Source organism: Apteryx mantelli, chromosome 1 (assembly GCF_036417845.1).
Source record: "Apteryx mantelli isolate bAptMan1 chromosome 1, bAptMan1.hap1, whole genome shotgun sequence".
In the NCBI taxonomy this organism is placed as follows: domain Eukaryota; kingdom Metazoa; phylum Chordata; class Aves; order Apterygiformes; family Apterygidae; genus Apteryx; species Apteryx mantelli.
In genome coordinates this window covers 182,855,946-182,879,015 of record NC_089978.1, presented here as the reverse complement: position 1 = coordinate 182,879,015, position 23,070 = coordinate 182,855,946, and the positions used below count along the sequence as shown (strand labels likewise).

The 23,070-nt window shown below is 39.5% G+C and overlaps 1 protein-coding gene across 4 annotated transcripts in view; it reads left to right on the top strand.

Moving 5' to 3' along the window:
• The first annotated feature begins 214 nt into the window (after nucleotides 1-214).
• The window catches only part of CPSF6 (cleavage and polyadenylation specific factor 6), a 32,855-nt gene continuing 9,999 nt past the window's right edge, over nucleotides 215-23,070 (top strand). Inside the window, exons 1-10 of one of the 4 annotated variants that reach the window (XM_067313586.1) lie at nucleotides 215-357; nucleotides 8,919-9,128; nucleotides 11,061-11,164; nucleotides 11,975-12,120; nucleotides 14,750-14,923; nucleotides 16,157-16,661; nucleotides 17,911-18,003; nucleotides 18,983-19,098; nucleotides 19,434-19,587; nucleotides 20,588-20,782. In XM_067313586.1, coding sequence (XP_067169687.1) covers nucleotides 298-357; nucleotides 8,919-9,128; nucleotides 11,061-11,164; nucleotides 11,975-12,120; nucleotides 14,750-14,923; nucleotides 16,157-16,661; nucleotides 17,911-18,003; nucleotides 18,983-19,098; nucleotides 19,434-19,587; nucleotides 20,588-20,777 — 1,752 coding nt within the window. In that variant the 5' untranslated portion in view covers nucleotides 215-297 and the 3' untranslated portion in view covers nucleotides 20,778-20,782. The remainder of the gene's footprint in view (nucleotides 358-8,918; nucleotides 9,129-11,060; nucleotides 11,165-11,974; nucleotides 12,121-14,749; nucleotides 14,924-16,156; nucleotides 16,662-17,910; nucleotides 18,004-18,982; nucleotides 19,099-19,433; nucleotides 19,588-20,587; nucleotides 20,783-23,070) is intronic. The other 3 variants (XM_067313596.1, XM_067313601.1, XM_067313607.1) reach the window with 3 other exon arrangements.

Here is a 23,070-nt window from a genome sequence, read left to right as displayed (position 1 = left end):
CTCGGGGCAGGGGAGGAAAGCCCGGCGGGGGCCCGCGGGCCACGCGAGCAGCCGGCCGCGAGGACGAGCAGCCCCGGCGCTGCCGCCGCCATCGCGGCCCGGACAGCCCAGGCCGCTCCCCCGCGCGCGGGCCGGGCCTAACGGCTGCCGCCACTTCGTCGGCGGCCGGAAGTTCCCCCTCCTCTGGCGGAAGTGACGCCACCTGCCGTGCCCTCCTCCCTGGCGGCGGTGGCGGCGGCGGCTCGGGAGCCGGGCGCGGCTGGCGGCGGCCCGAGGCGCGGCGCGGCGGGCGGGATCATGGCGGACGGCGTGGACCACATCGACATCTACGCCGATGTGGGCGAGGAGTTCAACCAGGTACGCGCGGCCGCACCGCGCCCCGCCGCTCCCCGCCGCGCCGCCTGCAGGGCCCTCGGCGCGGCCGGGCCGGGCCTGGCGGCGGCGGCGCCGCCATTGTTTGGCCGGCGCCGTGCCGAGACTTTCGCGCGGCGGCCGAGCCCCGTGGCGCCGCCACTGCCCCCCGCGCCGCGGGGCCGGGACCGGGGCCGGGGCTGGGGCCGGGTCGGAGCTGGGGCCCGGGCCGGCGCCGCGGCCAGGCCGCGCCTGGGGCCCGGGCCGCGGGGGCTGCCGGGGCCGCGCTCGGCGGCGAGGGAGGGGAAGGGAGCGCCCGACCGCGGTCTCGGCGGGGAAGCGGGCACCGGGCACGCAGGGAGGGAGGCGGCGGTGCGAGGGAGCGAGCGCTTTCCCTTCCTCCCTCCGCCAGCGGCCGCGCAGGAGCGGCGCAGAATCCTGCTCCCGCCGCGCGGCGGAGGAGGCCATAAGCGGCGAGACCCTCCCGGATATGGTGGGGAGCGCGGCTCCTTCCCGGCGGCGGCGGCGGGGAAATGCTGCCATTGTTCGCTGATGAGTAAAAAAAGCCGCCGTGCGTGAGCCGCTTCGCGGCCGCTCTTTGCGGGGGAGGCTGAACTAGTGCAGCTTTTATTATGCAGGAGGGGAGAAACTGCCTTCATTTTTCTCTTTTTCTCCTAGCCTTTAGAAAAGGCATACCTCTCTCCTCTATAGGAGGAGCTCCCTTCTGGTGAGGAAGTGGTGTTGAAATAAACAGAACTTACCTGGGTTACAAGTAGTTGATTCTTCTGGCTCTTTTTTCCCCTCGTTTCTCCCAAAAAGTGATGTGCTTACTTCCCCCTGAAAGCTGATGTTTGCATCAGATTTGTGTGCCATCTGTCATGTTTGCAACTATTCCACTTCTCTAGGTTGCGTTGCCCCAGATTGCGTTGTTCCTGCCCTAGAACACAAATAACCAAGAACAGCTATGCTTCCAAAGACTTACCAGGCTTACTGCCCGAGGCCCCATGCTCTGCCCTACAGAGACCTGGGAGACGATAGGTTATGGAAGTCACAGTAAATTTGGATAGCTGCTTGTAATTGTCTCAGGAAACTTTAATTCTGTAGGTATTCACTAATAAAGTAATTCAGAAGATTAGCAATCTCACAGAGGTATACTATTTAGGAATGTCGGATCAGATGAGCAGACAAGGGAGAGAACTGAATTACTCTCTTAGTTTGCTCTTAGATTGTTTAGAGGAAGAGATTTCACTCTTACAATTGGAAGTTCGTTATATGAAGTTAAATTAGGGTTACCCCAGCACAAATACCGTTTATCGTAAGAGTGCATCTGTTCAATTTCTTTATTAACTTTTTTTTATCGGTTCTAAGTGAAACACTGATAGCAAATTAAGTCTTCCAGAACAACTAATTGAATCCAGTAGTGCTGGTGTAAATTCTTGGGTGCAGAAGCCCTCAAAGTTGAATAATTTATGGCTGCAAGTATAGTGCAGATAGATACTGCCAGAGCAAAACTGGTGAGGATATTCTGTTTCACACAGTATAACAATATGCTCCTGGTCTACTCAGGTACTGGCTGATTTTGGCATCCCCCCCCCCCCCAGCCATGTTACTGGGGAGCATGACTGCACAGATGAAGAGAGTCTAGTGATAGTTTGGTTTAGCTGATTCCAGCAGTCAGGAGCACCTTTTGGTCTTTTCACTGCACTCACTCCAGTTGCTCTCCTGCTGGGGCTGCATTCTGCACTCTTTGTTGCTTCTCCAGTTTGTGACTCCGGCAGAGCATAGGGGAGAAAAATGAGAAGAAACTGGTACTCCTTTTCCCTCACCTTGTCTCTGTTATTTGCAAAATTTTGCTGGTTACTCTTTCTGAAGTTTGATTTTCATGACTTCATGTTATCTCAGGACCTGCTCAATTGAACATTATCGCTTTAAATAGAAAGTGATAGTGGGAGACATTGACACCTCTGCACTTTCCCATTTTGTTCAGTCAAGTATGAAGGAAGGCTGGTTGTTTCTATCTACAGTATTGCTTACTGTCCCTAATTCTGACATCGTTGTGCTGGATCTTTTAGAAACTTTTACTGGTGGTCTCTGATTTGAACCTTACAGCTTAAATTGATAAGACAGAGGGTTGACAAATGCCACAGGGAGAAAGTGATTAGAGGTATTAATTTGTTTACATAGCAGACATTTTACACGGTGCTGTATTTGTAAGGAAAGGTTGCTATATTTGTAAAGCAGTAAGCGATTGTTCTTGGATTAGGTGGTCCTAGATTAATTTGATTTAAAAATATTAATTTGAGTTGGTCTACGGGAACCATTTCCACTAGTTTTGTCAGTAGCAGGGACTGAAAATATACTGTTGTGGCTTTGTCATTCTTCTAAGTACAGAATAACTGTATTTATACCCAAGCTAGGAAGAAACTTCCTTACATCTGTGGTGTTTCAAATAGGTCTATAAGGACTGTGATTGGATGAATTTTCCTCCATTGCTTTGTCTTGTTGTGGGCATCAAGATACTCCTCCTTTGGTCTCTTCTGGGATTTTTATATGCATCTTTCTAGGAGAAGGGATGTTCCACTTGATTATTGCTAAATGAACCACAGGTTACAAGGGTGAAACAGACCACAGAGCCACAGGTTTCCCAGCTGGCCAAGCTGAATGAAAGCGAGAAATGTCTTGGGTTATGTTGGTGTTGGTTACCATGAGCTGGCTAGCATGACTCGAAATCAAATCCTTTTTCTTTAGTGAAAGCACATCCTTTCCATTCCATCTGGTGCTCATCAAAACTATATGTCTATGTTGCCTCTCACCCTTTTGTTAACTTACATTCATTATATGAGTATTCTGTGTCCTTGTGTTTACAGCTTTAATCAATTTGGCTCCTACTAATTTTATTTATTTATTTATTATGCTTTCCATTTTTTATTGTGCTCTCCTTTTTTGGAGAACTTAATTGAGTCATGTCATTTTTCATTTTCTTCCTCCAAGCTGGCTTCCCCATCCAGTGGCGTTTCATATTACTTTCAAGTATTTTGGGTTTTTTTTGAAAAAGGAGTTTCATATATGCAGGCCTTCCTACATATGTTGCATGGGACCTGTAAGAAGTATGTATTGCATGGCCTGTTTTACTTTGGCCATTTCTATTCCCTCTTCATGTAAATGGCTGGGGCCGGCATCCTCTGGATGGCAGAAAACTGCAATAAGATTAGGGGCGCTTTAGCAAATATCACTTTGTATTTTAGTACACAGTGAATGAGTAGGAGGAGGCTGTGCATAAAGGCAGCGCGGGTCTGGCTCAAGCTTGCCTGCACCTTTGGCTAGCAGACTGGATTTCTTCCCTGCAGTCATGAAGATGGGACCACACATAGTCTCTTTCCATGTTTTTTTATTTATATATATATATTTATATAAATACATACATACATATAAAATGAACATACATGCATATATAGAGTTACTGTTTTGTATCCTCTCCTTGATCAGGAGGTTCTCTTGTTATTTTAATGGTATGGAAAAAACACTTGCCTTGTTAATACTCTGGTGAGTATACTTGCATAATTGCATTGCGGATATGTCTAAACATGCCTGTAGAGTTCCAGTTTGGTATTTAAATACTAACAAATTAGAAATTAAAGAGTTTTGACTTTGTATTTTGTAGCTGAATAATGAAAGTGATTTAGAGGGAGTAAGCAGCTAAAAGGCTAATTATCTGGCAACCTCTGTGGCTGCAAATTCTTAGGAACATCTGTTACTCTCTTGACTTTTTGTCTAGAACAAAGAGGAAATAATTTTTTTTTCTTTTGTGTAATAAATAATGAAACCCAGCATTTAATGGTGATGTAAAACAGGTTATTAAAAACAGCCTTTAAATCGAGAAGTCAGTTGCCTCATTATTGGAGGAGATGGACACATTTTGTTCTGATTAATTTCTACTCAAGAAGAGCAGTATTGTCTCAGTTGTAAAAAGCATATGCTGGCAGACTTGCATTTATTTTAAAAAGTATACACAATACCTTACTGCATATGTATAGCTAGTTTGGGTCAGTCATGTTGGTCCCCTGAAAGGGGCCTGGGGTGGAGATTACCTCTGTGTGGTTGCAAATACCATACCACAAAGAAAACTTGGGACTGTCTCAGCTGGAGCCTCTTCGTTTTGTTTAATGCAAACAGTGATACTACCATTATTTAACGCAAGCTTTTGACTACTTGGAAATTTTAGCTGCTGTACTTGACAAGTGGTCAGATTGCTTAGAGCTTAGTAGTGTGCCAGTTGCAGAGCTGAGAACGTTTGGGCCTGTGGAGTAAATGTGAATCTTACGGGCTGGCAAACTTGTCACCATCTTGGATGTTACTGCTACAGGGAATGTGCTATTTTGGAAACATCAAAGGCCACCTGTTTTGTTAAAATTTGTGTTCAGACAGCTGATCAAAACTAGAAAGGTAGTTGTTCCTTTTTTTTTTCCATACCTCTAACTTTTGATTTTTCAAGACCTACAATAAAGTGAAGATGGTAGCATGTATTTAGAGTTTTTGACCACATATAACTTGAAGGGAAGAAAATAATGGAGAAAACAGAAAATTTGCTTTTTATTAATGTTTTATTTCAAAAATAGTAGTAGTAAGTTTTGTCCCTTGTGAAGTTTAATTTATACCACTGTTTTTTTGTAATGCCTTTTGGGGATGTAATTTAGTGTTTGACTCTCAAATCAAACAGAGCTGAGATGAAAAAGAGCAAGTCTCAGATATGTATAGTTTACAGGAATTTTACAAGACAGTTTCCAAAACAGTCCTTGTAAATGAGCGAACCAATTCTTCATGGCAGCATCAGTGAGCAAGGGTGCAGAGTTTCAAACAGAAATAACACACTTCTGATTTGTCCCTTCTGGACATAGCCATAATATTCCATGTAGACCTAAATTGTGGGTGCCCCAATGTTCAGTTGAATGGTAGCCTGAAAGTGTCCTGTCCCCTCCCGATGTCCATTCCCCCCCCACCCCCCTTCAAAAAAAAAAAAAGGATTTGTGTGTGCTAAGGTGACATGAATGCCACGATCACATGTGAGAAGACATTTACTCACATACCAGACACCTGTTAAAGGGGAGCATGCAAGGGATTAAAGGAGCTGTGACCCTGACTTAGGAGTCAGAGGTGCTGTGGCGCTGTTGTACACAGTGATGAAACAAGTACCTACTGGGGCTTCTATGGGCAGGTCGATGATTTCTCATGAGGGATAATCTCCATGGTAAAGAGAAGGGTGGAACTTGATTTGTCCAGCATGGACTGAGTAGACATTTTGTAAACACTGCCATGTGTTTATGGCGTTCAAACTAGAATGCTGCAACACACTGCAAGTAGTAATCAAAATACGAAATATGAAGGAAGGGCTAACCGAAAGTGTAACGGCTAGCCTGGCACGAGTCTTTGAGAAAGATCATTTCAATACCCGGGTTATTCACCCAATCCCACTGAATAGCATCAAACATGTCATTTCATTTCTGATTTTCCTGAGCAAATGATCTAAGTATTTTGAGCAGTAGTCTAGTGGAAGCATGGGCTATGAAGGTATATTGCTACTCTGATTTGCGAGTGGAAGGAGTCAGAATAATGATGCTAACTTTGTTTCCTGGCATGTATATCTGTAAGCAAGTGCAACTGAGCAGAAATAATTTCTCTTCATGCTTGATGGTCTTCTCTTAACTAAGGAAGTCAGCAGAGGTCAAAAATAATTCCTGATATGAATAAAGCATTTGTTGAAATAGTTAAGACTAGAGAAGTTATGCTTCCTCTATTCTTTTTCTTATTCATCTAAATCTAGGAAAAAAGGGTATGTTTAGGAAAGTTTCCATTATTTGCCTATGAAGGAGGAAAGGTTGTTGCATTTTGTGCAACAGCCATTGAGACATCTCTCTTCCATGCACGCTTGCAGTTGCTGACTCGGATCACTCTTAATCATCTAACCACACACCTTGTTGACAGAGTGGTGACTGAATGAAGTCTATGCTGGCTGCAAAACCAGCACAATATAAGAAAAGATTATAGTGAGCAATGTTAGGTTTTCTGTGGTGTCTTTATCGATTTAAATGAAGGCAGTGATGCTGTCAGGCACTTTGGTCTTTGAAAAAATCATGTGCAAACTGTACTGCCCTGGTAGGTCTCTCCTTCAATGGTGATCTGAAAGCCTATGTACTAGGAATTTGTTTTATTTCAGAGGAGCTTCTTATGAGTAAGGCAGTCCAGGAGAGCTGTGTACAGATATCTACTCTGCTTGGTATTTTGCTAATGTTGACTTCAGCCTTGTCAAACAGAGGGAGGTAAGACTGATATCTGCCTGTTTGGATCTGTCTACCAAGACTGAATTCTAATTCCCTGAAGTCATCATCCATGCACACAAATGACTGGAATTACTGCACATTTAATAGAGGATTTCTTTAATTGCCTTGTGACATCATCCATAATCTTGCTGTAAGATGTCATGTTTCAGCCTGTCCCAGGCAGTTTTTTGAACCTACTTTCATTAACTATGATGATAAAAGGAATCAAACGGAACAGAAAACTGGACAGACTACATGAAAATATTCAATCCTTACTTAATTTTGTGATGACACACTTTCTTAAAAAAAGATAAATTTTCTGTTAAGTTCAGAATTTCTTGGGACTGTGCAGTTTACTGAGGATCAAATCTGCTTGACTGACGATGCCAAAACTTTGCTTCTCTGGTTTTGCTTGTTGTATTGATACCCTCTCCCTATGAGTAGCAGTTGCTAATGAGGAATGTTTTCATATGTTAAACAAGCTGATCTCTGATGATGATTGTGCATGAATTGGGTGTTCAACCAAGCGTGCTAGCTTTGCAACCTGTTTGCTGTGGAATCCAAGGTGATTCTCTCTAGTCACCATGTGTGGTATTCTGAATTATTCCATCCAGGATGCCTGTGTGATTTTCTAGATACAAATTCACAACATAGCAGACAGTGAGGTATCTCAGATACCTGGTAAGGCTGTTTCTGTCCTGGGTCAGGGTAGAAGACACCAGGAACTCTCTGCAGGCTTTTGAAGTTCAACTTTTGCATGTGGCAAAACAACACATGAAAGTAAATGTAACAGCTTTGAGGGTACCCTGAAGTCCTCTCCCAAGCTTTGTCAGACCACTGTTACTCATTGAGAAGAAGTTATTCGTTTCCTGTCAGTAGAAATTCAGATGGTGCCTCTCCTTCACACAAATTAGATGGTGACAAACAGTGATGACATCCCATTGCAGAAGTGCTCGCTATTGACTGGGGTGAATGACAGTATAAGATGAAAGATGGCAAGTATCAAGAGAAGTCCTTGTTTTCAGAATAGTTACTTGACATGAAGATACAACATATGAAGATATTTGGTATTAAGTGATCCCACTCATTAAGGTTACACTGTTTTAAAAAATGTTTTCCATGGTTTTGTTAAAGACATTATCATTTACAGTCAACACGTTTTACTCTTCTCTTAATTTTCATTCTCTCTTTTGTGATGACGGTGCAGCCGTCGCTAATAAAAATTAACAGGGATTGGTAGAAGCAGATCAGCAGATTGAGGCAGTTGGTGCTCAAGCCCCTACATCTATCTAACACAATGTTCGGATGTTCTATGTCAGACTAAATTTAGTCTGGTCTTTTGGACCAAATATTCCCTCCACACTTATGATTCAAAGCTGTCTGAAGGACCGATGATTGATCTTGATCCTCTGTTCCCATTTAGCAAATGCAGTTGTTGAGCTCATGGAGCAAAGCTTCTGAACAGAAACTGTCATTTCCATTTCCTCTGGAAGAAATCTAGTTCACTTGGCCAGAACTGTGCTGTAAACTGAAACAACCCAAGGGAAAAGGGAATGATTCCTTCCAAACCCCCACAATACTTTTCTGAACCAAAATGTTCAGAGGCAGCCTTGATGCAGCCTGCGATACTGTAAAATAGTCCTGCTGTAGCCCATCAGTAAATAAATGTTTAATACACACAAACCTTTGGGTTATTAAGTATAAAGGAACAATGTAGAATTCTGTCCCTTTCTGGCCCCTCTGTGAATGAGGAGGTAAAAAATCAGGTTAGGAATGCAATAGAAATCTGAAATGTAGAATGTTGTGTTTATCATTAGGGCTCTTCTGGAAGCTCTGTCTGTTCTCTCTACCAAATGTTTTGATGGAAAAAATATTTACTTTTAGAGTTGATGTTAGCCTATTGTTTTGCACATTGTTCATACTTGCTAATGTCTAGAATTTTGGGAGTAAGGCTTGTTTTCTTTTGGGTTTATGTTTGCATTACAAGGGCAAAAGTATCGCATTGCAAAACAATGGTGGGAGGTATTTTTTGCTCATTTTTCTCCTTGTTTAAAGTATAGTAGAAGTCATAAGAATTTTACGCACTCATGTAGAAGAAATTGGGGCTTAGCTTTTCAGCAGGGATGTTGTGTAGGTGTTGCTTCAAACTTACTATGTCTGTGGAATGTGGCAGTTACCAGAGTATTTTATTTAGAATAGATTGTAGGAGTGCTTAATGTTAAATATAATCTGGGTCTGTCTTTTTTATTTTAGGAAGCTGAATATGGTGGGCATGATCAGATTGATTTGTACGATGATGTAATTTCTCCATCTGCAAATAATGGAGATGCCCCAGAAGATCGTGACTACATGGATTCTCTCCCACCATCAGTTGGAGATGATGTAGGTAAAGGAGCTGCGCCAAATGTTGTCTATACATATACTGGAAAGAGAATTGCCTTGTACATTGGAAATCTTACTTGGGTAAGTATCTTACTGCTTTTTAGTTGTAGCTGGAGTTTCTAAAATTATGAGCATAATTCTTTGTAAATATTTTTGTTTTGAAAAATAAGTATTATCTGAAATACTAAGAGTATAGCAAAGCAGTTTTTTTTTTTTCCCTGCAAGTTAGTTAGCCTGTCTAGAGCTGTCTTGAGGTCTAAAAAATGGAGGAAATCTTCAGTAAACATTAACTTTAAAGTTTTCTCTCCTGTTTTATTATGAAGGAATATTTATACTACCATCTTCTTAAGGTTTTCAGAGAAAACCTGAGTGAAAGAGGACAACAAACTTAAAACTATCAAATACTTTATGCCTGTAGATACTTTAAGGCTACCAAACTAATCCATTTTTGTGTAATCCCTTGCCGAAGCTTTTATTTTAAAAGGGAATTGAAATTTCTCGAAGATTTTATTGGAATTACTTTTCATCCTTTTTCCAGGGCCTTTTCTAATTCCCTTTTTCTAGGGCAGTGACTCTTGCAACAAAACTGTTTTCAGGTATTTGCCTTGAGGCTTACTTCTGCAGTCCTGGGAGTAACAGGTTTGGGATAACTCACTGAACTGCAGTTTCCCTTAAGACAATTACATTTGTTTGCATTAAATCATTTTAAAATGAGTTACAGTTAACAAAGAAAGTGCAAGTAGCTTGTCAGTAACTGAATTAACTAGAGTTTATATTAACTGTTTAACCTGAAATCCAATTCTTCTAAGACCATGCATGCAAAATTCTCGTTCAAGGCTTTTCCCCTCTGTTGAAATGTTTACTAGTGCTAAACCTGAAAAAGAATGCTTCATGGGTTCTTAGGTGTTTTTCATTACTTATTACAGTATCCTAATTTTAGAACTTAATAGGTAAGTGAAGAGTAATTGTCTTAACAGTTGTACTACTCTGAAATATGTATATATGAATGGAATAAGTAAAATGCACATGGGTTAGCTGAACTCCTCCATGTCAGGTATCATGAATAGTTTGGCCAGTGTGCAGCGGTTTGTATCTATTACTGATTATATGGCTTCTCAAATAAAGCTGTCTGTAAAAAGTTTGTTCACATACTTGAGCGCTGCCATTGAGATTTTTTTCTTAGGAATTAGATTTCAGCAAAGTAATTTGTTAAATTTTTAAAGGAAGCATTGATTTGAGGGAGATCAGAGAAGTAGTTCAGAGTCTTGAAAGCCTGCTTTGCACTTTCCATCATGAAATTTAAGGGGATGATGGAGTTACAGAAGTAGGAGGAAAACCGTCTTTGGATGTGAGTGAAATTGTTAAACATTCCTCATTAACTAATAGGAAGTTACTCAAAGTAGGTTTAGTTAAGTGGAAGCTATATATCCATGGCTGCTGAAGCAGTGTTACTAACCATATTTTCTGTACCAGTTTCCCTTCTTTGGTCTGTAAATATTGCTACGTTTGTGCGAGTAATATGTAGTTCACTAGAACCTCACTAATCAGAGCTCTTATAAAGAGCACCTGGTTAATACAGTGTTTAAAATTGAAATTTTGAAAATAATAGAATCGTCAGGAGAAAAAACTGATTGGATATGGAAAGACATAACAGCTATTGAAATAATCCAGTTTAAGTCTTGAAAATGTGTACTTTCAGAAAACAAAAGTTATTCAAATACAGATGGTATTTGGCATACTATAGCTTGTATACTGTGTAGAAGGGCTAATGCAATGTAGTGTATGATAAGCACATATATTTTAAAACTGAATTTTCTGATAAATGTAAAATATAAATGACTAATCTCCAAAAGTCAGAAAATATTGATAACTTCAGAAAAGTATTCCTGTTGATCATTTTCACAACAAAATAAAAATTAGTGATTTTAGCATGGAAGACTTGGTTGCCCTTTTCATGGACTTTTGGTGTTTTAGGTAAGTTTTCATAGTTGTATATTAAAACATATTTTTCAGTGGACAACAGATGAAGACTTAACAGAAGCAGTTCATTCATTGGGAGTAAATGATATTTTGGAGATAAAATTTTTTGAAAATCGTGCTAATGGCCAGTCTAAAGGGTAAGAACTTGTAATTTGTTTTCTCTATGAATGGAGTGAAAACTCAGAGGGTGGAAATGGTGGAAGAGTTGTCATTTTTCGCAACTGACAGTATGTGAACTGATTACCTTTGCTAATATCCCCAACAATGATTGGGCATATTATTTCATAGTAATGATTTAAATTTCAGGCAAAAATTTTTATGACAGTATTAGGTGTTTTATTATTTTGTGAGTTAAATTTTATTGGCAATCCTTATTAAGGCTGTATTCCTAAATTTTAGTTAGTGTGGTGGTGATATTGTAGTGCCTCATAATGTAAATACTGTTCTCTCTCCCCTGTTGCCCCCATTAATAAATCTTTCTTAAATGCTTGATTTTTCCATTACTCTTGAAAGCAAGTGCTTGAGCCTTTTTTTTCCACTGGCAACCTAATCTTCCTTGCATGACTGTGCCTGTGTCTCTCCTTAGTAGTAATGAGATTTAACACAGTGAATGCCTAATAATAACTCAGTCATATGTATTTAAATATAATATATTCATACTGTACCACAAAGCTGCCTTTGTGTGATATATTTTGATGTATCTTGTAGTTGCACTTGCTTTTTTTTTTATATGTATGTCTTAGAATGAGTTATCTTATCTCTCTTTGAAACTGGGCTAAGATAAATGAGGCAGTTCCTAGATTTAGTTTTCAAATATTCTTTTACTTACTGTGTATAAGGTTTTTCTTGAGGCATCAGGATATTCAGAGAATGGAAAAACTGTGATGCAACTTTATTTATTTTTCTTTCTTTCTTTCTTTCTTTCTTTCTTTCTTTCTTTCTTTCAGGTTTGCCCTTGTGGGTGTGGGATCTGAAGCATCCTCCAAAAAACTGATGGATTTGTTGCCTAAAAGAGAATTGCATGGGCAGAATCCTGTTGTAACTCCATGTAATAAACAGTTTCTGAGTCAGTTTGAAATGCAGTCAAGGAAAAGTAAGCCTTTCTTGTGTTCTGTTTCGGGAAAATAGAAGTTTATTCCAAAAGTAGTACTGCAGTTTTGCTCTCAGCATCTGATAATTTGTACATGGCTTAAAATAGCTATAAAATATTTAGGTGAATGAAGTTGTAGTTTTGTTTAAAGGTGATCCTCTTTAAAAAAGAAATACTGAAGGTCTTGTTTGAACAGGAGATAGCATGCACTGGAAGAAGATTGCAGCTTCATAAGTTTTTGTCTTAAAGATGGAAAAGCTTTCTCAATTACTTTTTATGGATTTAATTTAAAAAATATCATGGAAGCATTTAGAAATTAAACATTTGTAGACAAATTGGATCAAATTCTGATGTCTAAGTTGTCCTTATGACAGGACAGGGAAGAGAGATTCTGTGTTGTGCTCTCTTACAGCACTTTGTCTTGTAGTTCCCCGTCCTAATAGCTTGTGGCCTTGGGTTGTGTTAAAACAAGGACTGACAGGCTAACCTGATGCAATTCTGGTAATACAAGGATGCTGGAACGTTGCCATGTGTTAGCAAAACACTTTTTCCGCTCAGTGCAGAGGATTTGGGTACTGTGGAAAAAGGAGAGTAATGTTCTTCGGGGTTGTTGGCCTGGCTGTGTTAGGAATACTCCAATGGTGAGCTGTTGCTTTCTCATTAGAGGTAATATAGTGATACACAGCAGGGGTTAGAATTTGGCCTGGTAAATTTGCCTAAAATATTCTGAAATTTACTTCTGTTTCTTAAGAGACTACTATATTATAAGTTAGGCTGGCTCTTCCATGTTGCCTCCTCTTCTATGTAGTTTCGGACTTGTTTAGCTTGGTATGCTCTTGAGGTGAGAATCACGTAGAGTTTGTCTCTGCTGGCTGTTGCTGTAACAAGCTCTTGAAAGCATTGGCTAATTCCAATCAAATTTGGCCAAAGGGAAGAGCTCTCATGACCACTCAGCTTCTGTAAGCTTCATGAACGTATGAGACCACTGAAGAAGTCTTATAGGGCTCTACTATTGAGAAGTTGTAGCAAGGGCTCACAGCTTGTTAGGCCCCAGTGTTGCACAGTGCCTTAAGCACCATAAACTTTTATATTGGTAGTGCCTGTCCGTCTGCAGTGCTGTAGCCTGCCTTTCACTGGCAGCCCCGTACCCTGGCAGCATCTCCCCAGCCTCACTGGCAGTATATTCCCTTCTACTCAGGCTGTTGTTCTCACAGCCTGGCCCTGGCAAACTCCCATGCTACTGTTACGGCAAGTTCTCGTGGGAAGTGACTGCTGCCAGGGTAGGAATTGCCCCCTCACCCTTACCCCTTGGTTGGAGCTTTGGGTTTACGTTAGGGGACCCAATATTGTGCTCGCACAAAACTTCACGACCAGTCAGCCATGCAGCACCTGACCTGATCAACAGGTGCTCCAATCAGCGTTAACAGCATCATAAGCAGGAAGAACCAGTAGGGAGTTTGAGTAGGTTTTGATGAAAAATATGTAGTTAACTATAGGGAAAGTATTTTTGGGGGTGGAGGGGACCATCTGCTGCACTGGAGAGAGGACACCCAGGGAGGATGCTTGTCTGTGGATCCTGTTACTACTTCTTCCAGTTGGCCCCCAGGAAAAGGTTTCCTTTTTGTTCCTCTGTCTGTCTCTCTCTCCCTTCCTCTCCCTCCCTCCCTCCATTTTCATTTTTCCCCAGAAGTAACTTTCACCTTTACAGTCGATGCGTGCCATCAGCTATGGACCATACTAATTAATCTTTGTGTCTGTGAACCTGTCTCAACATCCTTTGTGCCACAAGAGATTCCCCATCAAAGATAGACCTTAAATTTGTCTTAAATGAGGAGACAGCTTGAGTTGCCACTCAGACCATCTTGGATAGCAAAGTCAGAAAACTATTAGATGTATTTCTATGCAAAGTCAGTTCTGCTCTGGTGCTTACCAGACAAGCTTCCTTAGGTGTGAAAAAACTATATGCTTTCTACAGAGACAGTTAGAGCTATGTGGAGCATTGGTTACTTATTTATTAAACCTTTCTTCAGAGCAACTTCTAGGAATCTTTAGTGAACTGAGCTTGAATCGGATGAGTGAAATTGCATGATGTTTTAAGCCAATCCAACCTGGTGTTCTTGTGAGTCTGCTTCTTCCCTTGCTGCAATGTTGATGCTATTCTGACCTCACAGTGAGCAGGTTCAACATGCTAAGCTAAGAGGAAATTATTGACCTTTTTTTTTTGGGGGGGGGGGGGGGGATTAGCTTTCTGTCACCTTCCTGTCTCAGACAGGCATTAGTTTTGGTGGAAGGGTGGGAGTGTTTACCTGAGGAAGGAAGAGTCGATGGCAACACCAGCTTATGTCAGTTTACTGCTCTGGAATTGCAAAGTTTTACTTACTGCACTTGAATTAGTCCCGTAACAATCTGTGAATTTTTTTACCTATCTGTTAAATAGGGACAAAAATGTTTTTTGTAAAGCACTTAAGATTCATCTTTGTAAAGTTCTCTGTAAGCTCAGAAAATCATTATGTACTGTTATTAAAGTGGTGTTTCAGATTGTGCTTTAGCACTGCATAAAACTTTAGACCAAGAATTGAAAAGCTTTATTCTATTTTGAATTATGTAATTAAACTTTTGCTTTCCATTGCAGCCACACAGTCTGGTCAGATGTCTGGGGAAGGTAAAGCTGGTCCACCAGGCGGAAGCTCACGTGCAGCATTTCCACCTAGTAACAGAGGGCGAGGCCGTTTTCCAGGTGCTATTCCAGGTGGAGACAGATTCCCTGGACCAGCAGGGCCAGGAGGGCCACCACCACCTTTCCCAGGTAAAATAATTAATATGTGAGGTTTTGGTTTTATTTTCGTTTTCTTGTATGAATACAGCATATTTATTTGGGGAATTAAGAAATCAAGGTAATTTGGTTAGTATGTTGTAATGAATGTTCACAGCTGGGGTGTAGGATTCTCCAGTATCTCTTTGTTGCTGTTCAAAATAGGGAATTCCACTTCCAACATCAAAGGTTATTTTGAAGTGCTAAAAGAGTTGGAATAGAAGAATAAATAGATTTGATAGCGATATAAACACATTTTAGGGACATTCTGTATAGTGTACCAATGTATTTTTTTTAAAGCATGAAAAAAATTAAGGAAGATCATGTTAGGAAACAGATTTGTCTTTACTGTAGTTCAGATTTCTAGCTTGCTGTGTGGGGTGAGAATGTCTGTGTTGCAGATCAGTTGTCCAGCAGCATAAAATAATTGCATTTCTTACTGCATTGTTAGTTTGCACATCATCAGAAATTCAGCTTTGATTCATGCCCACTGGCAGGTCAGTTAGCTGGCACTTAGAATACCTCTAACTTGAGGAGGAGGTGTTTGTGTGTAGTCAGGGACCTGTTATGGGACAAATCTCCAGCATGCAGTGGACTTGCACTGCAGTTAAGCTCTCATTTCAGATTAAGTCTTTTTAATAAATGTCAATCTGCAGTAGATTGTCTACTAACACTGAAAGGGAAATGGGCAGATTAAAAAACTACTAATGAGTACCTGGTCATTCTGTAGTAGATTGTCTACTAACACTCAAAAGGAATGGTCAAATTGGAAAACCACTAATTGATGTAATCTGAAGGTAGGTTTGGATACTTCATTTCCCTGACCTTCTCCAACAGAGTTTTTTTCCATATTTTTAATATATATTTTATTTTATGCCCCATCTGAAAGACCAGCTGCAAATATTAGTAGGCTGCAGTCTTTTCTAGTTTTGTAAGCTTTGGGTTTTTTGGTAACGATAGCAGGTGACTGAGTAATTTTTTTTGCTTGTTTACTTGTTTTCAAGTTAATGGTGTTCTCTCTGGAATATCGATAGTGAAGTAACTGTTTAAAATTTACCAAATTACCTGTCCCTAAAGTGGGACCATGTATGCCTTGTGCAAGTTGCACGTTGTTCAGTGAGATTAAAAAACAAAAAGAATTAATCATTTCAATAAGACTTTTATTTCCCTCTTTTTTTCTTTTTCTTTTTTTTTTTCTTTTTTTTTTCTTTTTTTTTTTCTTTTTAGCTGGACAAACTCCCCCACGTCCACCCTTAGGTCCTCCAGGTCCACCAGGCCCACCAGGTCCTCCACCTCCTGGTCAGGTCCTTCCTCCTCCATTAGCTGGTCCTCCTAATCGTGGTGACCGTCCGCCACCACCAGTTCTGTTTCCAGGACAGCCTTTTGGTCAGCCTCCACTTGGGCCGCTTCCTCCAGGCCCTCCACCACCAGTTCCAGGCTATGGACCACCACCAGGTCCACCACCACCTCAGCAGGGTCCACCTCCACCTCCAGGTCCATTTCCCCCTCGTCCACCTGGCCCTCTTGGGCCACCCCTGACTCTTGCTCCTCCTCCACATCTCCCTGGGCCGCCTCCAGGTGCCCCACCGCCTGCACCACATGTGAATCCAGCTTTCTTCCCCCCACCCGCCAATAGTGGCATACCTACTTCAGACAGCCGTGGCCCACCTCCAACAGATCCGTATGGCCGACCTCCACCATATGACAGAGGTGACTATGGGCCACCTGGAAGGTGAGTGCTTTTGGTGTAATGTGTTTGATAGCAACGGGTTTCATTCCTTGTAGGAAGCATTTGATTTTCTTTTCTTTTTAAAGCAAACTTTTTAGAAATAATGGAAAATAAGGCTGGAAGGGATCCCATGAGGCTTCTAACTTTCCCCTTTGCACTTCTTTCAGTGAAACATATCTCAGAAACATATTTGTAGAATTAAGATAGTCTTGAAATGCAACCCTATTGTTCTCATTTTCCCTTTTCATCTCTGAACTGTTTGTCTTTACTGTTCATGTTTGGTGGTGTCATTCCATGTGTTCTATCTGCGAACTTACTCATAGCTTCTTATGCAGTGGCTTGTGGTTATGCTTCTGTCTCAACTTGAAATTCTCATTTGTACCTTTGTTATCTTGCCTTGCAAGCTGTCTTGTTAGAATGCTCTAGAGTTTTCCTTTTTGAATATGTACATGTGTTGAGCACAGTGCAGTACCAAGATCTATGGCTGTATCATTTTCATCTTTTAGCAGCTCTGCTGGAACCCATTCTCTTGATGGATTCAACTCAAAGTTAGTCTTTTAGTCTCAAAAAACAGGTGTGGATTTACTCCAAGACTTTTATCTTCCTTTGCTGTCAAATTGCTTCTGCTTATTTGGTACAGTCTTGCTGTGTTTGTAGCAGTAGCCTTTTCTATGGTTAATCTGATCTAGGACAGAGTTTTCGGGTCTCTCTGACTTGACTTGTCAAACTTTTCAGATCTTCTTTGAAACATCTTCATCTGTGCTTTCAAATATCTCTGTCTTGCTGCTGTTTCGTAATTTTCACTATATTTGTATTCTTTAAAACATTTTGGGATAAATTGTAAGAAATACGCTTGTAGTTACATGTGGATTTTTCAGTTGTGATTTTACTCCTAGTATGAAAGACTTCTTTCATAAAGCTGTTTTTCTGCAAAGACACTTTGCTTGATGCTTCCTTTTACACATAATCACAAAGTTGTTGTTGTTTTTTTTTTTTTTAACCCAAGCATTTGTACATATTATGTTCGTACAGAAACTGTAGAAACTCGAGCATTTGGCTTATTTGCCTGAAATAGAATAAATAAGTTTATTTTGATAGACAAAATCTAGGTTGTCCACAGTTTACAGAATGGCTGGGGAGGGAAGGAGTGGGAATAGGACAGTATCACTTTGCTTGCTGTCCAGTATTTTCATTAATAATGTTAAAACTATCATCCATAACTATTTAAATTGTCATTAATTATATATCATAGGCGTTTCACTGGAAATAACATGTCCATAAGAGAAAAAATACATATTCCATTCTATGGGAGGCACACGAAAAATAATACTCAAAACTCAGGGAGGTATGAATTTTTAGACATTTCCTCTTATGCTAAACTGGCTGTAGGATCTTGTTCCACTTCTTGCACTTAAGAGGATAGCATTGCTTATCATTCTGCATTTTCTTTCTACCAGAAGAACTAACACTGTTTTAGAAATATCATCAAGCAGTGGGCCAGTTTAACAGTCTCAACTTTTGTCTTTAACACATTCCTCCAGATTTTCTGTATGGTACAGAGGCTTGTTAATAGGACACTGCAAAACTTTGGGGAAATTTTGTGTGTAGGTTAACTTACGTTACTTTGGAAACCATGTATAGGCAGCTAATAAATCAAGAAAAAAGTGTAATGAGAATACAAGGATTCCCCTTCCTTCTTACTATGACCAGTTTGGAGATAAATTCAGAGCACCTTGAACTTGACCAGAAACATAAAAAAATAAAATTAGCTGTAAAATGTTGAAGCGTCTTTCAGAAAATAGAGTGTTTTAAAGATGATAGACTAAATTTGCTTTTCCTAAGTTATAGCATTCTGGTCACAGGAATCTGGGAAACAGGAACATATAGTTCTAATTCCAGTATTGTTATAAAAATGATCTCTAATTTTGCTCAAAATGCATTACCCATGTACGTGCATTTCCACATCCATTCAATTGGTATATTTACTTACATACCTTCAAGGATTTTATGAAAATAATAAATATTTGTGAAGCACAGTATTAAGTGCTGCTGAATCTTCAGAGTAAATGGGTTGAACAAGAATAAGCCTGTTTATATAGCAGATATCTTAACTGGTTTTTGTTTGTTTTTTTTTACCTTTTTCTTTTAGCCTTCAGGATTTTGTACTGTAACATGGTCCTTAACAAAGCAAAAACCAAACACAGATCCTGCTTTCTTTTCTGTTTGTCACTTTGCTTAAAGTTGCAAACTTGTGTTGTTAAAACTGCAATGCTATCTTCATAAGTTTTTCTGACCTTTTTAAATAGTAGTTTTATTACTTGCAGAGAAATGGATGCTGCCAGGACACCTCTAAGTGAAGCAGAATTTGAAGAAATCATGAATAGAAATAGGGCGATCTCAAGCAGTGCCATTTCAAGAGCTGTATCAGATGCCAGTGCTGGTCAGTAAAACTCAATTAATGTTTACCATTCTACATCACTGGAGATAGTTTATAGTTTTCCTATTAAGAAACTTGCAGCCTGAAGCCACATTTTTCTAATTATTATGATGTGAGACTGAATTTAGGCACAACCTATGATTGATTTTGTATTATACTCAGTTTTTGAGAATACCTTCTGATTATTGAGCTGCACAGTATTTTAATATTTGGTCCTACAGTAAATGATCTGGATGGCTGCTGAAGAGAAGACACTCCAAATGGTAATACTATTACAGATGATAAATCTTTGTTTTAATTTGCATAATTTTCTAATAATGACTTTATATCACTTTCAGGGGATTATGGAAGTGCTATAGAGACCTTGGTAACTGCGATTTCCTTAATTAAACAGTCCAAAGTATCTGCTGATGATCGCTGTAAAGTACTTATTAGCTCTCTTCAGGATTGCCTTCATGGAATTGAGTCCAAGTCTTATGGTTCTGGATCCAGGTAAAACTTTCCTCTTCCATCTGCAACTGTTTACTGAAAGGGAAGGTGTAGGGCAGGACTGGTTCACAGAGGAGGGACTGGGTCACGTAAGAAGCTTAGTGACTGCTCAGTTGCACAAGAAATATGTGAAAGAAACAAATGTTGGTTTCCCAAAACTAAGTGATTTGTCTTTTAGTTAGCCTGCTTTTCAAAACTAATCTGAATACCCTAAGTTTAATTTTTAATTAGTATCTGTTTTCTACATGGTACTATTGCAGTACGTAAACATTAAAATAGAATTTTCCTTTATCAATTAAGCAGTACAGTACATAATTTTGATTATAGTTTGCTATTGAAAATTAAAGTTGAGGTATATGGCACCAATTTTCATTTTGCTTAAAAATAATTTTCTACACATTTGCCATAGTAGTAACGCACTTGAGATGGAGAAGAAGTTGGGCAAAATGTTTTTGCCTGTTATCCTTTACCATATAATGTAAAAATTGAAAGTAGGTAGATCTGAAATTCATGGACATCTACCTAGTAAAAATCAGAGATTTCCTTAAAAGCTTAAATAACACCCCTTTCAGAATCGGGCCAAACATTGAGCCTATAGAACGTTTGGATACTGTAGCAGTAGTACAGCTGACCTTGAATATTAAAAGCACAAAGATAGCTGTTGCTGGCACAAATTTTCAGTAGTCAAATTAGCAGCCACACTGTAGTGATCATTTGAGGTATGGTGTATTCCTCCAGCTGATTTCAGCCATCTTGTCCTCCATTCTGTCCACGTGCTTTCTGACTTTTCCTTGAAGATTAGGAAGTGGATGACTTCTCCTTACTATCTGTAACTGAGTTCTTAGCCACCACCTTCTATACCAGATCTTTTTCATGTTATATACCAAAACATTTCTGCACCACAGTGAACAGGTATTTCTCTCATATCCTTTTTTTGATCACAAAATCAACATGTAGATGGCTTGTAGTTTGAAGAAAAATTTAATGAAGTAATTTCTTTTAGAAGACGTGAACGATCCAGGGAGAGGGACCACAGTAGGTCAAGAGAAAAAAGTAGACGCCACAAATCACGTAGCAGAGATCGTCATGATGACTATTACCGGGAAAGAAGCCGTGAAAGAGAGAGGCATCGTGACCGTGACAGAGACCGCGACAGAGAACGTGACAGAGAGAGAGAATATCGTCATCGTTAGAGAAGGTGAGCATTTGTTTCATGTTCTTGAAGTTAACTGTTACTGATTCACTAAAAGTAACTACTCTAGATTTGAGATTATTTACACAGTTAATGTCTGCGTTTAAATGGTCCAGCAGTATGTACTGAATCACTTTCTTCTTGTAGCATCTGAAATAAGCTTAGGTAAGTAATGACAGGTAACTCTGGTTGTGGGAGGGAGGGAGTATTTGTGTGATTCCTTTCTTCTGCAGTTTGCATGCCTTCTTTCTAATCTTCTGTGGTTGGTATTAACTGTTGCACTTCTTATGAAGGGGGATTAAACCAATTCTTGAAAAAGCAGCAAGCCAGACTCATAAGTCTGCTTTCTCTCTAATCTTAGAAAATTATACCAAATTTGTGGTTGTATTTTCATTTGTATTTTAAAATAAAAAATCAACCCGTGCAAGGACTGCAGCATTTATCACTTTATATGTAATGTCTGGATTATTGCAGTGTAGGGAACACATGTATGTATTGTTGCAGCCCTTGCACAAGTAGATTTTTTTTTAATTGGTTTCAGTGAGTTTTACTCAGATCCAAGAAATGTAGCCAGACTTTGCTCTTCAATTTATGAAATGTGACCTCTCAGTATTTTCTGCCTTTTTCTTATCTTTTAACCAAATTCAGGTATTATATTCAATTAGATTGATGGTTGGTTGTTCTCCTCTCCACTGCCCTACTTTTTCATTCCCTCCACCCATTTGATAGTAAAGCCATTGTCCGAAGACTAATAAACAAATGTATGACACAAGGATTGGTTCTTTTCTGATTGTTCACATGCTAAAGTGTTCTTTTATTTCATATATCTGCAGTCTTGCATGCATTAAATATCTAGATAGCTACAGGGTAGCACTCTGAATAATGCTTTTTTCAGTGTGCTACTGAGGGCTTTAAAATACATAGGAACGTTCATCACATTATGTAATGTCCCATTTTGAGGATCAGTAATTTGAACTGTTCGTGACTCCTTGTATTTGACAGTTTGAATAAAAACCTGCCTCGTGCTTTCATTGAGGTAGTCTTTTCCCTTTTTAGGAGAATTCTCTGCTAAAACTACATTAAAATTGAAATTCAGCAGACTTGCTTGTCTGCCTAACTTCATTTCTTATGTTTACCTTCACATTTGGTTTCCTGATTTGCATGTGGCACTTACTCATGGAAACTCATTTGCAGAAGTTAAATAAAGCAAAACTTTCTAGAAATCATATAAACTATATTCCTAAGTAAAAATAGACCTATAATTTTGTATCAATTGAATGTCAGTTTTTCATAGTAGGCTTTTGTGGCACTGAGTCCTGGAGAGAACAAAATGTGATACCAAACACTCTAGCCTATTCAGTGTTACGTGGGATGCTGTTTTGGGTTCATATGCTAACAGGGGACATGTAAAGCAGTAATGGACCAAGAAAAGGAGAGTCAAAGGCTTAAATAGGAAGGTGAAACATGGCAGCTGAAATAAAGCTGGCAGTAGTATATATCTCTTAATGCCACTTTTGTTATAAAAAATGGCTTGGTAAAAATATTTCTGGAATTTCCTTAAAAAAAAAAAAAAAACTGTGGTCCTTAATTGTAAAATGTCAGAACATAAAAATACAGATTTAACAAAAGTAAATGTAGTTTCTTTTGTTGAATTGGATTTTGTGATATTTGCCAATAGTTGGAATTAATAGGAGGTAATCATTGAGCTGAACTATGGATGCATTTCCAGAGTTTTTTACTTCTGTTGGAAAAGAGCAAACTATACTAAAAATTGTTCATAGTTTGGAATTTAAGTTCTTTTTTTTTTTTTTTACCCTTGACATGCTTTGTTAATAAAGCTTTAATTTTTGTATATGTAGACTGTTATGTATGTAGGTGTGGAGTTTCTGTGCCAAGTACAGATTCCCCCCCCCCCCCCCCGAAAACATATCCAATGTCATTAGGTTGCATTTTATAATTACCAAAACACAATTTTAAAATGAATTTTAATCCTGTTGTGAGACTGTGATTTCAGTCTCAGTTCAGGTGGGATTTACATATGCAACTTCCTTCAACTTTGTTGTATGCTGGGACTTCACTTTTTTCGGAGGAGTTGTATAGATAAGATTCCCTTGCACAAAGAAGAAAATAGGTCATAAGAACTTGATTAAAGGGCAAATTTAGTATTCTGTGTGTAAATGAAAGCATTTGGTATTTTTGAAAAGATAAGTTGTAAACATTTTGTTGTGTTACTGTCTTAATGAAGGAGGACTTTTTTGTAGTTTTGTTTATATATATATATATATACACACATA